The 13,323-nt window shown below is 35.2% G+C and overlaps 2 protein-coding genes across 2 annotated transcripts in view; one reads left to right on the forward strand and one right to left on the reverse strand.

Annotated features, from left to right (window-relative positions):
- PCDH11X (protocadherin 11 X-linked) overlaps positions 1-13,323 on the forward strand; it is a 1,221,358-nt gene that overhangs the window by 788,845 nt on the left and 419,190 nt on the right. The gene's annotated exons all lie outside the window — the stretch shown is intronic.
- CHM (CHM Rab escort protein) overlaps positions 1-13,323 on the reverse strand; it is a 199,593-nt gene that overhangs the window by 125,389 nt on the left and 60,881 nt on the right. Inside the window, exons 3-4 of the mRNA XM_049766603.1 lie at positions 4,390-4,462; positions 54-178 (exon numbers count right to left, since the gene is read on the reverse strand). Coding sequence (XP_049622560.1) covers positions 54-178; positions 4,390-4,462 — 198 coding nt within the window. The remainder of the gene's footprint in view (positions 1-53; positions 179-4,389; positions 4,463-13,323) is intronic.

Genomic DNA, 13,323 nt, shown 5'->3' on the forward strand with positions numbered 1-13,323 from the left:
ATGTAAATTCACATATCATTAATTTAGTTCATCTATCTAATTAATTTTCATACCTGGCATAACAAAATACTTCCACATGTTGAATGGTTTTGTCCTTCCTGCTGAGAGCAATAGTGTCTTCATTTTCAAGAACCTGCACTTTCCATGCTAGACTTTCATTTCCAATGTCACTATTTTCCTAAACAAAATACAGGTACAAAGTTTTAATTAAATTGAGCAACTTCAGCCGTTATTCTCCTGATAAATTGTATATCTCAGCAAAATTTATTTTTTGAATGATTCATGTTTTGCTTTCATCCCATCAAAATTTAAAGAATGCTTTTACTTTCTGATTCCAGAATATGTCAATTCAAAGAGAGGAAAGTAATTTACAAAATCTATCTTATTAAAAGCTAGCTCTGGTTTCTAACAGGATATTCAATATTTTGATAAAATGATGTATACATGTCTGATTTAACATTGTTTTAAAAAAACAGGAAAACAAACTTGCCAGTGGTGAAACAAGTGTATCTGTTGCATGTATTACATGCTAATAAAGCTTGTCCAAATTTTGCTGCCAAATAGGTTCTAAATTTGCTGATTCTAATTATATGCATATCTTTTAACATTTATCACTAGTCATATCAAATTCTGAATATATGAATTATATTCTATATGAAAAGCAATGTACATTATATAATTATTATGTACTACAAATTATTAAAATACATGGTTATATATTATTTCAGAAAAGTAGGATTATAATTATCCCTGAATAATTCACAATAAACTATAAATAAAAATCTATAATATGAGAGTCATGTAAGGACTGACTAAGAATTCAAAGTGATACATTAATATTTTCAGTAATTTGTAATTATATTTTATTATGAAAATTATATGATATATCAGATTCTGTATATAGGGAATTGTCAAAGATGATAAAATATACCTTATCCAAATGTCAAGAATGTATTTCAAAAAAACTGTTTTTGGCGAGGTTACAACCCATGGAGCTCAAAGGAGTAATACCTAGTAGTGTATCTCCTGACTCCTCAAAATAAACTTTCAAAAAGGTTTAATTTATAATATGAAATATATTTTATTATATACAATTGTATTTCACATAATTCATATATATGTATATACACAAACACAGAAAGAAGCAAAGCAAGAAAATAGGAAATGTCCAGTAAAAACCCTATATTCTGTTGATAAAACTGAAGTTAACATAGGTAGAAATTAGCGGGAATCATCTTTTAGAGTGAAGGAATATAGGAACTTGGTGATGAGCACAATGTGGTAAAAATGTACTCCTAAATAAAAATTAGAACTGGTATTCAAAAGAAAATATACTATTTGAGGAAGCTGGGGAACAGGACTTGGAGAGGATAACAACTATGTTGTAGTTAAGAGAAGCCAGGAGGAGAAGATGCTGAAAGATGGCAAAGGTTTTTGTATGAAACCCTATGAGCAGCAGTAAACTACAATGCATAAAGTCCCTCTAGTGAAGCAGACTGGTGGGGGAATGGAGTACATTGGTGGAGGGAAGTGGACTCTAGGAAGGGATTGGTGCTGAAACATTGTATGCCTAAAACCTAATCATGACTTACTTTGTAGTTTTATGGTGACTAAATTAAAAAATATATATAATATAAATACACCCTTGTACCAACATTAACTAAAAAACCTGAACAAAAAGGAATTATATGAAATACTTTTTAAGAAATATTGGTTGATCCTCACACTCTCATTTCATGCAATTACATTCTTAAACTAAATCTGCAGTACATACATAATATAAATACCTTTGTTATTGTTGAATTTGACTTAGTAAAGCAGTGAGCAAGTGTAGTCGACTCAAGAAAAGAGTGCTTCTACCTTCCTACTAGACCCACCTTAGTCACCAATGCTAGGGGAAATGGGTTGCTTTTGTCAAGACTAATAAATCAGTTCTAATCTAAAACAGGCAGTTTGGGGTCTGCCACATTTTCCTCACCAAAAAAAATCCAGGAAGTGATGAAACAGTAAAATAATATCGTTTTTACTAAAGAAACTTATTAGAAAGATGTAAAGAAAGATAAAGGATAGGATGTATAGGATGTATGGATGTACCAGTTTCTCCAGAGTGAAATGGAAGTAAATAATAATACAGAGACAAGCAAACAAGCTATGTGTTCAAAAGAGAACATTGGCTTGAGGAGCACATCTCAAATGGCTTCTTAGAAGAGGTTTTATACAATTTACCCAAATGTTGTTTTCCTTTCTGCTGCAGTTTTGCATCTATAAACAGAGTTATTTTGGATATTATCAGTCTCCTCATTTGATGACTTCTTATTAATCTTAGTGATTCTTCTGTGACATCTCTTTTTGGGGGGTTCAACCCTCTCTGGGTGGGGACATGGTTTGCTGCATTAGTATTACCTCATTTTCTTCAAAGAGTTTATGATTTGTAATAAAAAAGGGAAGTAATCTTTATGCTTTGGGGCTGCATTGATATAAGAAATCTCTTAAGTTTTAATATTTTTTAAAAAATTACTGGGGCCCCCTAATATCTAACTGCAGCATTATTAACAAGAGGTATTTTAGATCATGTATATCAATAAATCAAGGAGTACAACTACAATGCAAAATATACTGTTTGCTTAATATGTTTTAGCAATATTAGCTAACTGAATCAATTTATCTAATAGTCTATCACTCTCATTTCCCACATGCACAACTTCAATCCACATGTCCCATTTTCATACATATAAGGAAGGTCATTGTGTTTTGTTTTGTTTTTTGTTTTGGGGTCACACCCAGCAGAAGTTCAAGGGTTACCCCAGGCTCTGTGCTCATATATCATTAGGGCGCCATATAGTATACGAAAGATTGAAACAAGTTTAGCCACATGCAAGGCAAATACCCTAGCCACAGTGCTATCACTCTGGCCCCCAAATAGTTCTTTAAAATTACTTTAAAAATTATTCACTGTGGCATAACTGATACAGAGGGAACCAAAATGTGGAACACAAGGTGAATTTAGTCAGTTTAAATCTTACCCAAGGTAAGGATCCTGTCAAAATAGATAATGGGATGGCTGGGGTAGGATAAAATAAATCCTCTAGCCAATCTCTTTCGACACAATAATGTGTGGCCACACACATGACAAAGAAAGCCATGGTTCATAGCTTCAGACTCACCCACATCATGTGATGGTGGTTGAAGACTAGGAAAGCTGGGGTAGTTGCAGTACAGTGTCAAATATCTCACCTCCACACATGTGGCTGTGACCAGACTAGGGAAAGTTGAAGTGTCAGGAAAACATTAGTTTGCAGTCCAAGAGAGGGCCAGAGACAAGATTTCAGACTAAGAAAGTATATACTGATAGAGCAGATTGTAGGACAAGACCAGGACATCCTACTCTAGGGGTGAGTAGATGGCAAGGGAGAGAACTTAGGAAGATTGGGCATCATGAGATAAAATATGTGACATCTTACACAGGTGAAAGAAGAGGCCTAGACATTAGGTATGAACATGGACACATGTATTGAGCTATATAATAAACTCTAACATTGTTCTCAAGAAACCACCATGGCAGGAAATATTCACTTTCATGCCATAATAACCAGTTCCTACAATCTAGGTTATGGTGATCTTAAGAGTTTTTGTTAGATAAACTTTTGAAGTAATCCTATTCTCTGAAGAAAAAAATGGAAATGGTCTATTTACAACAGTCTCTACAGTAATGATATCCTCCCACATTTAAGGAAAAATGTTTTTTACATAGAAAAATAATATAATTAGAGCTTATACAAGGTTTTTACAAAACAACTACACTATTATGAAATACATCTAGACAAGCATAAAAAGTGAAAATATAGTATATGTTTGAGAAAAAACATTTTTTCTAAATGCTGAGTGGGAAGGCTGTTTATTTTTGTATTTTATGTATTAAATTTCTTCACCTGCCTTCTTTTCTTGATCTATATTTCTGGCCCAACTATCTTTTCACTCTTACTTGATACTTGCAGTGACTTATTAAATATGAAAATCATGAAACTAATATCTTCACCAAATTTTAGTTTTGGAACAATAAAATAACTTAAAGAATAATTTTCCCTCAAAAGCACTAAGGGAAAAAATCTTGTCTTATATTTGGACATATTCATAGAAAGTGCTCTATCACATACAATGGCTTATCTATTTATACTATCTATTTATAGTTTTAGCCAACATATCTATTCAAAAATTACCTCTACAAACTAAAGGCGGTGAAAGAATTACGACATTTTGTTAAATAATTAAAAAATTAAGGTAGCATTTCTGTACTGCAGGTAAAGTTAGGGCAATTTTTGTTTTGGTGAATGGCTATCATGTGACACAAAATATAACACTGGCAACTAAAAAATCAAATAAGAAATTTACCTGGTGTTCCTTTATCCAGGAGAGCAGACCTGAAAAACTAAAACTGGCCCAGTTTCCTCCATAGTAGCTTCTTCTGTAACAAGATACAAATAAAAGAGGGTATAAAAGTCAAGTATAAATGATCAGATCAGTTTTCTCAACTTTGCTATATATCCTTAATTTATAAGAAAATGTTAGAAAAACAAAGGCAAATTAACATAAATTTTTAGACACTGCCCATATGCATTATTTTCCATTTTAATGATTATAAGAAAAACAAACTAAACAACTAAGGAAGACCACCTAGATACATTATTTTCATTATAAAATTAACAAATAACAGCCTACGATCAAAATCTATCTTTCTCAGCTATATATTACCATACAGTCTTGGACAGAGTTAAGTAATTCTCGAGATTTTTCCATGCAAACCCATTTTCAATATTCTCTGCTGATTGTGCTCTGAATATTAGTATCTGTTAATATCATTCAGTTATCAAAAAAAGCAAAAATTATCTTCATTACTGAAGTCTTTTTGACAAAATACAGTAACATAATTATTAGTAAATTCAGTATAAAACCAAACAAGAGTTAACAAAATTGGTTTGAGCATTTATGTGATTTTAATAGACTTTATAATGTACTAAAATAAAGATAAAACTAAATAAATAAACCTAAAAAATAAAGCTAAAAATAAAGCTAATAAACTGGTTTTGGGAATGGTGTGGTCATATAATACCCCTAAAATTATAAATTTTTAACTCTTAAAAAATAATGATAATGCAATAAAATTATACTTTAAATTTCATTAAATAAATATTACCCATTCATTATAAAACCCCTCAAAAATTATGTATAAGTAAACATATATAAAAGATTGTCTCACCTGTATAACAAAACCCACAGCCAGTAATGATAGTCAAAAGTGAAAAACTAAAAACCTTCCCTTCAATATCAGCATAATGTAAAAATGTTTAGTTTCTCCAACCTATTGAATGTAATGCAGGAAGTATTAGCTGTAGCAATTTGGCAATAATAAGATCAAAGAAGCGAAATTTATATAAGAAGTCAAACAGTAGCATATGCAAATGACATGATATATACATAAAGAAACTCTACTAATAATTTTAAAAACAAATATACTAATATAGCAACGTATTAGGCTTATAAATGACTACACAAAAATATGTAGTATTTCTACTTTAAATAAAATTTTTAAGAAAAATAATTACAAGAATGATTGCAGTTGGGTTTCAGTCATAAGCAAAACACCTCCCTTCACCAGTGCAACATTCCAACCACCAGTGCCCCTAATTTCCATTCTCCCCCACCCCTGCTTGTATTTAAAACAGGCATACTACTTCACTCCTTCATTAACTTTGTCATGCTAATGGATAATGCAGTTAATTCCCTAACAGAATTCACCACTCTTTGTGATTAGCTTCATATAATGGGCTGGACCTTCCAGCCCCTTATTCTATTCTCTCTGGGTTTATTACAATGTCTTTACTTTTTATAAACCCATGCATGCTTGTGAATATTTTCTGTGTATTGCTCTTTCTCTGATGTAATTCACTCAACAAAATAGATTCCATGTACATCCAATTATAGAAAAATTTCATAACTTCATCTATCCTGACAGTTGCATAATATTCCATTGTGTATATGTACCACAGTTTCGTAGGCCATTACTCTATTGAAGGGCATCTTGGTTATTTACAGTCAGTATTGTAAATAGTGCTGCAATAAATATAGGTGTGAGGAAGTTATTTTTTGAACTTTTTTCTTTATTTAAACATCTTGATTACAAATATGATTGTGATTAGGTTTCAGTCAAGTAAAGAACACCCTCCTTCACCAGTGCAACATTCCCACCACCAATGTCCCAAATCTCCCTCAATCCCACCCCACCCCGACCTGTACTCTAGACAGACTTTCCAGTTCCCTCATTCACTAACAGGATTATAGTACTTCTCAGTGTAGTTATTTCTATAACTGCACTCACCACTCTTTGTGGTGATCTTCATGAAGTGACTGGAAGTTCCAGCCCTCCTCTCATTGTCTCTGAGGATTGCTGCAAAGATGACTTTTATTTTTTGTAAAACTCATAGATGAGTGAGATTATTCTGCATCTCTCTCTTTCCCTCTGACTTATTTCACTCAGCATGATAGACTCCATGTACATCCACATATAGGAAAATTTCATGAGTTCATCTCTCCTGACGGCTGCATAATATTCCATTGTGTATATGTACCACGTTTCTTTAACCATTTGTCTGTTGAAGGGCATCTTGGTTGTTTCCAGAGCCTGGCTATTGTGAATAGTGCTGCAATAAATATAGGTGCGAGGAACGAGTTTTGTATTGTATTCTTCTGTTCCTAGGTTATATACCTAGGAGTGGAATAGCTGAGTTGAATGGGAGCTCAATTTCCAGTTTTTGGAGGAATCTCCATATCAATTTCCATAGAGGTTGTACTAGACAGCATTCCCACCAACAGAGGATAAGAGTTCCTTTCTCTGCAAATCACCGCCAGCACTGATTGTACTCATTTTTTGTGATGTGTGCCAATCTCTGTGGTATGAGATGGTATCTCATACCTGTTATAATATGCCTCTCCCTGATGATCAGTGATGATGATCAGTGTCCCTTTTGGCCATTTGTATTTTTTTTTATCAACGTGTCTGTTCATTTCTTCTCCCCATTTTTTGATGGGATTAGATGTTTTTTTTCTTGTAAAGTTCTGTCAGTGATCTATATATTTTGAATATTAGCCCTTTATCTGATAGGTATTAGGTGAATAATTTCTCCCACATGGTGGGTGGCTCTTGTATCCTGGGCACTATTTCTTTTAAGGTTCAGAAGCTTCTCAGCTTAATGTACTCCCACCTGTTGATCTCTGCTTCCACTTGTGTGGAAAGTGCTGTTTCCTCCTTGAAGATGCCTTTAGTCTCAATGTCATGGAGTGTTTTACCTATGTGTTGTTCTATATACCTTATGGTATCCGGTCTGATATCAAGGTCTTTAATCCACTTGGATTTTACCTTCGTACATGATGTTAACTGGGGTCTCTGTTCGCCTTTTTGCAAGTGGCTAAACAGTTCTGCCAGCACCACTTGTTGAAGAGGTTTTCCCTGTTCCACTTAGGACTTCTTGCTCCCTTGTCAAAAATTAGGTGATTGTATGTCTGGGGAACATTGTCTGAGAATTCAAGCCTATTTCACTGATCTGAGAATCTGTCTTTATTCCAATACCATGCTGTTTTGATAACTATTGCTTTGTAGTACAGTTTAAAGTTGGGGAAAGTAATGCCTCCCATTTTCCTTTTCCCTAGGAGTGCTTTAGCAGTAGAGGATTTTTTATTCCAGATGAACTTCATAAGTGTTTGATCCACTTCTTTGAAGAATCATGAGTATCATTAGAGGGATCACATTAAATCTGTACAATGCTTTGGGGTGTATTGCCATTTTAATAATGTAAATCCTGCCATTCCATGAGCAGGGTATGTATTTTCATTTCCATGTGCCTTTTCTTATTTCATGGAGCAGGGCTTTATAGTTTTCTTTGTATTGGTCCTTCATGTCTTTGGTCAAGGTGACTCCAAGATATTTTAGTTTGTGTGGCACTAATGTGAATGGGATTGCCTTCCTGACGTCCACCTCTTCCCTATCATTATTGGTGTATAAAAAGGCCATTGATTTCAGTGTGTTAATTTTGTAGCCTGCCACCTTGCTGTATGAGTCTATTTCTTCTAGCAGATTTTTGGTAGAGTCTTTAGGGTTTTCTAAGTAGAGTATCATGTCATCTGCAAACAGTGAGAGCTTGACTTATTCCTTTCCTATCTGGATTCCCTTGATATCTTTTTCTTGCCTGATCGCTACAGCAAGCACTTCCAGTACTATGTTGAACAGGAGTGGTGAGAGTGGACAGCCTTGTCTTGAACCAGAATTTAGAGGAAAGGCTTTTAGTTTTTCTCCATTGAGGATAATATTTGCCATTGGTTTGTGGTAGATGGCTTTAACTAGACTTAGAAAGGTTCCTTTCATTCCCATCTTTCTGAGAGAGTTGATAAAGAAAGGGTGATGAACCTTATCAAATTCTTTCTCTGAGTCTATGCATCTGCTATATGATCAAGTGATTTTTATTTTTCTTGTTGTTGATATTTGTATGATGTTGATAGATTTACAGATGTTAAACCAACTTTGCATTCCTGGGATGAAACCTACTTGGTCGTAGTGTATGATCTTCTTGATGATGCATTGGATATTATTTGCCAGGATTTTGTTGAAGATCTTTGCATCTGCATTCATCAGGGATATTGGTCTGTAATTTTCTTTTTTGGCAGCATCTCTGTCTGGTTTCAGTATCAAGGTGATGTTGGCTTTATAAAACCTGTTTGGGAGTGTTCCCGTTTTTTGAATTTCATGGAAGAGCCTGGATAGGATTCGTAGTAGCTCCTCTTGAAAGGTTTGAAAGAATTCATTAGTAAATCCATCTGGGCCTGGGCTTTTCTTTGGGGGTGGATGTTTGATTACAGTTTCAATGTCCTCAATAGTGATGGCAGTGTTTAGATATGCTATATCCTTCTTACTTAACTGTGGAAGGTTATAAGTGTCCAAGAATCTTTCCATTTCTTCTAGGTTATCATGTTTCGTAGCATAAAGTTTCTCAAATTAGTCTCTGATTACCCTTTGGATCTCTGCAGTATCTGTCATGATATCCCCCTTCTCATTTCTAATATGGGTTATCAGGTTCCTCTCTCTCTTTGTGTGTTTTGCCAATGGTCTATCAATCTTGTTTATTTTTTCAAAGAACCAACTTCTGCATTCGTTGACCTTTCGGAATCCTTTTTTGGTTTTCCACTTCATTGATTTCTGCTTTCAATTTTGTTATTTATTTCTCTCTACCGATATTTGGTTCCTTTTGTTGGTCATTTTTTAATTTTATGAACTGCATTATTAAGTTATTCAGGTATGCCCCTTCTTCCTTCCTGATGTGTGCTTGTAGAGCTATAAATTTTCCTCTCAGGACCGCTTTTGCTGTGTCCCATGAATTCTAGAAGTTTGTGTCTTCACAACCCGCTGGTTGTTCAGGAGCAGACTGTTTAATTTCTAATTGTTAAAGTTTTTCTTCTGTGTGGCTCTGTAGTTCACATCTAATTTCAGAGCCTTGTGATCAGCAAAGGTAGCTGCAAGATTTCTATCCTCTTGATGTTATTTTTGTGTCAGCATGTGGTCTATCCTGGATAATGACCCATGTACATTGGAGAAGAATGTGTATCCAGGTTTTTGGGGGTGGAATATATATATATATATATATATATATATATATATATATATATATATATATATATATATATATATTAGTCCTCTTTCTTCCATTACTCATTTCAGGGTTAGTATGTTTTTATTGGGTTTCAATCTGATTGACCTATCAAGTATTGATAGGGCCGTGTTGAGGTCCCCCACAATTATTGTGTTATTATTGATTTCTTCTTTCAGATTTGTCAGTCATTGTATTAGATAATTTGCTGGTCTCTCATTGGGTGCATATATGTTTAATAGGCTGATTTCTTCCTGTTGCACATATCCCTTGATTAGTACATAGTGTCCATCTTTGTCCCTTACCACTTTTCTGAGTATAAAGTTGGTGTCATCAGATATTAATATGGCCACCCCAGCTTTTTTCAGGGTGTTGTTTGCTTGGATGATTTTCCTCCAGCCTTTGATTTTGAGTCTATGTTTGTTCTGACTATTCAGGTGTTTTTGTTTTAGGCAGCAGAAGGTTAGATTCATTCTTTTGACTCATTTTGCCACTCTGTGTCTTTTCATTGGTGAATTTAGTCCATTGACATTGAGGGAATGATTGTCATAGGATTTAATGTCATCATAGTAGATGAGTTTGCTGTGTTTGTTGGTCTCTCTTGTCTTAAAGTAGACATGTCAGTTTTTCCTTTAAGGCAGGTTTTTCATCTCTGAAGTTTCCGAGCTGTTGTTTATCCATGAAGTGATGTGTCCTTCCTTCAAACCTGAACGTGAGTCGGGCTGGGTGCAGTATTCTCAGTGAGGCATCCATTCATTCAGTCTTGTCACAGTATCCCCCACTCTCTTCTGGCCTTGAGAATTTCTTGTGACATGTTGCTGTAAGTCTTAGGGATGCTTCTTTGAATGTAATTTCCCTTTTTGATCTTGCTGCTTTCAGCATTCTGTCTCTATCTGTGGGATTTGTCATTGTAACGAGGATGTGACTTGGGGTGTTTTTCTTTGGGTCTCTTCGGGCATGCAGGATTTGATTGCATGTAGTCTTTAACTCTGGGAGTGTCTCTTTGATAATGTCTTTGACAGTTGATTCTTCCTGGAGATCTCTGCCTGGGCCTTTCGGACTCCAGTGATTCTTATGTTGTTTCTGTTGAGTTTATCAAAGTTCACATTTCTTGAGTACTTTTTCCATTGCCTGATCATTTGTCTTAAGGTTCTTTTCCAATTTCTTCTGCTGTGTTGAGTTTTTCTGCATCTCATTTTCCAGCACACCAAGTCTGTCCTCAGCTGCTGTTACACTGCTGGTGAGGCCATCCACTGAGTTTTTCAGTTCAGCTACCATTTTTTTCAGATCTTTTATTTCAGTTTGGAGTTTTCTGATTTCTTTCTTTGTGTTCTGTTCAGATCAATCTATACTTATTTCGAGTTCTACAACATCTTCCATATTGCTATTCTAAACTCCTTATCCGAGAGGTTAATCAGATGGTTGGGATTTTTTAGGTCATCCGAGCTATCGTCTTCATTCTCTGTGCATGGTGTTTGCCTTTGAGGTATCCCCATTGTCAAGCTTGTAGTGTGATTTTTTTCTGCGTGTTGTGGTGGGGTTCATTGGTTTGAAAGAGTGTGTGGCTGCAAAGCGAAGCATGGCAGCTGTGCTCTTCTGGAGTCTCTGGGAGAGCTATTTTTCTGGGCCCTTTTTGGCCCACTCCCAAGAGGTTTCAGAGACAGGACAGTGGAAAAACACACACAGGCAACACTCACAGTAAGGAATCACTGGGCGGGCGTAGATTTTTGCAGCCTGACTTCACAAACAGGGGACCTTCCTTTCTGCAGAATACTGCAGATAGCCAGTTTTCATGGTGAGACACAGTTCCTTGGCTCTCCGGCCCTTGGATGAGCCTCTGGGAGAGCTATTTTTCTGGGCCCTTTTCGGCCCACTCCCAAGAGGTTTTGGAGATAGGACGGTGGAAAAACATGCACAGGCAACACTCACAGTCGGGAATCACTGTGCGTGTGTAGATTTTCCCAGCATGACGCCACCAGGAAGTTATTTTTGAATTGCATGTTTTAGTTCCTTTTGTGTATTCCAAGGAGTGGTATAGCTAAATCATATGGGAGCACAATTTCCAGTTTTTGAGGAATCTCCATAGAGTTTTTCATATAGGCTTGACTATTCACAGCAGTGAATGAGAGTTCCTTTCTTTACAATTCTCTGCCAGTACTGCTTGTTCTCATTCTTTGTGATATGTGCCAATCTTTGTGGCATGAGATGATACCTCATAGTTCTTTTAATTTCCATATCCCTGAGGATTAGTGTCATGGAGCATTGTTTTATATGTCTTTCGGCCATTTGTATTTCTTCTTTGATAAAGTGTTTGTTGATTTCTTGTCCCCAATTCTGATGGGATTATATGTTTTTATCTTGTAAAGTTCTGTCAGTGACTTGTATATCTCAGATATTAGCCCCTTATCTGATGGGTATTGAGTGAATAATTTCTCCCATTCAGTGGGTGGCTCTTTTATCCTAGGTACTATGTCCTTTGCGGTTCAGAAGTACCTCAGTTTAATATATTCTTATAAGATTATCTCTGCTTCAACTTGTTTGGAGAGTGCTGTTTCCTCCTTGAAGATGCCTTTAGTTACAATGTCATGAAGTGTTTTACCTACATGTTGTTCTATACACTTATGGTTTCACGTATGATATTAAGGCATTTAATCCATTTGGATTTTACCTTTGTACATGGTCTTAGCTGGGGATGTTCGCCTTTTTGCAAGTTATTAACCAGTTGTGCCAATAGCACTTGTTGAAAAGGCTTTGCTGTCTCCACTTTGGATTTCTTTACCCTTTATCAAAAACTAAATGACAGTATGTCTAGGAAGTATTCTCTAAACACTCAAGTCAATTCCACTGATCTGAGAATCTGTCTTTATTCCAATAACATGCTGTTTTAATAACTATTGCTTTGCACTACATTTTAAAATTGGAGAAAGTAATACCTCCCATATTTCTTTTCCCAAAGATAGCTTTAGATATTTTTGGGTGTTTATTGTTACTAATAAATTTTAGGAGTGTTTAATCCACTTTATTCAAGAATGTCATGGAAATCTTTCGATGGAATTCATTAAATATTTACAATATTTTGGTAATATTGCCATTTTAATGACGTTAATCCTGACAATCCATGAGCAGAGTAAGTGTTTTCATTTCCATGTGTCCTCTGATTTCCTGAAGCAGGATTTTGTACTTTTTTTTGTATAGGTCCTACCCATCTTTAGTTAAGTTGACTCCAAGATATTTGAGTTTGTGGGACACTAATATAAATGGTGTCTAAGAAGTTCATAGATTTTTTGGTGTTAATTTTGTAACCTGCCACTTTCCTATATGAGACTATTATTTCTAAAAGCTTTTGGTAAAGTTTTTAGGGTTTTATGAATATAGTATCATGTCATTTGCAAACAGTGAGAGCTTGATTACTTCCTTTCCTATCTGGATGCTCTTAATATCTTTTCCTTGCCTAATCACTATAACAAGTACTTCCAGTACTATGTTGAATAGGAGTGGTGAGAGAGGACAGCCTTGTCTTGTACCAGATGTTTAAGGGAAGGCTCTTAGTTTTTCTCCATTGAGGATAATATTTGCCATTGGTTTGTGATAGATGGACTTAACTATATTGAGAAAGGTTCCTTTCATTGCTATA

This window comes from Suncus etruscus, chromosome X (assembly GCF_024139225.1).
Source record: "Suncus etruscus isolate mSunEtr1 chromosome X, mSunEtr1.pri.cur, whole genome shotgun sequence".
NCBI classification, from domain to species: Eukaryota; Metazoa; Chordata; class Mammalia; order Eulipotyphla; family Soricidae; genus Suncus; species Suncus etruscus.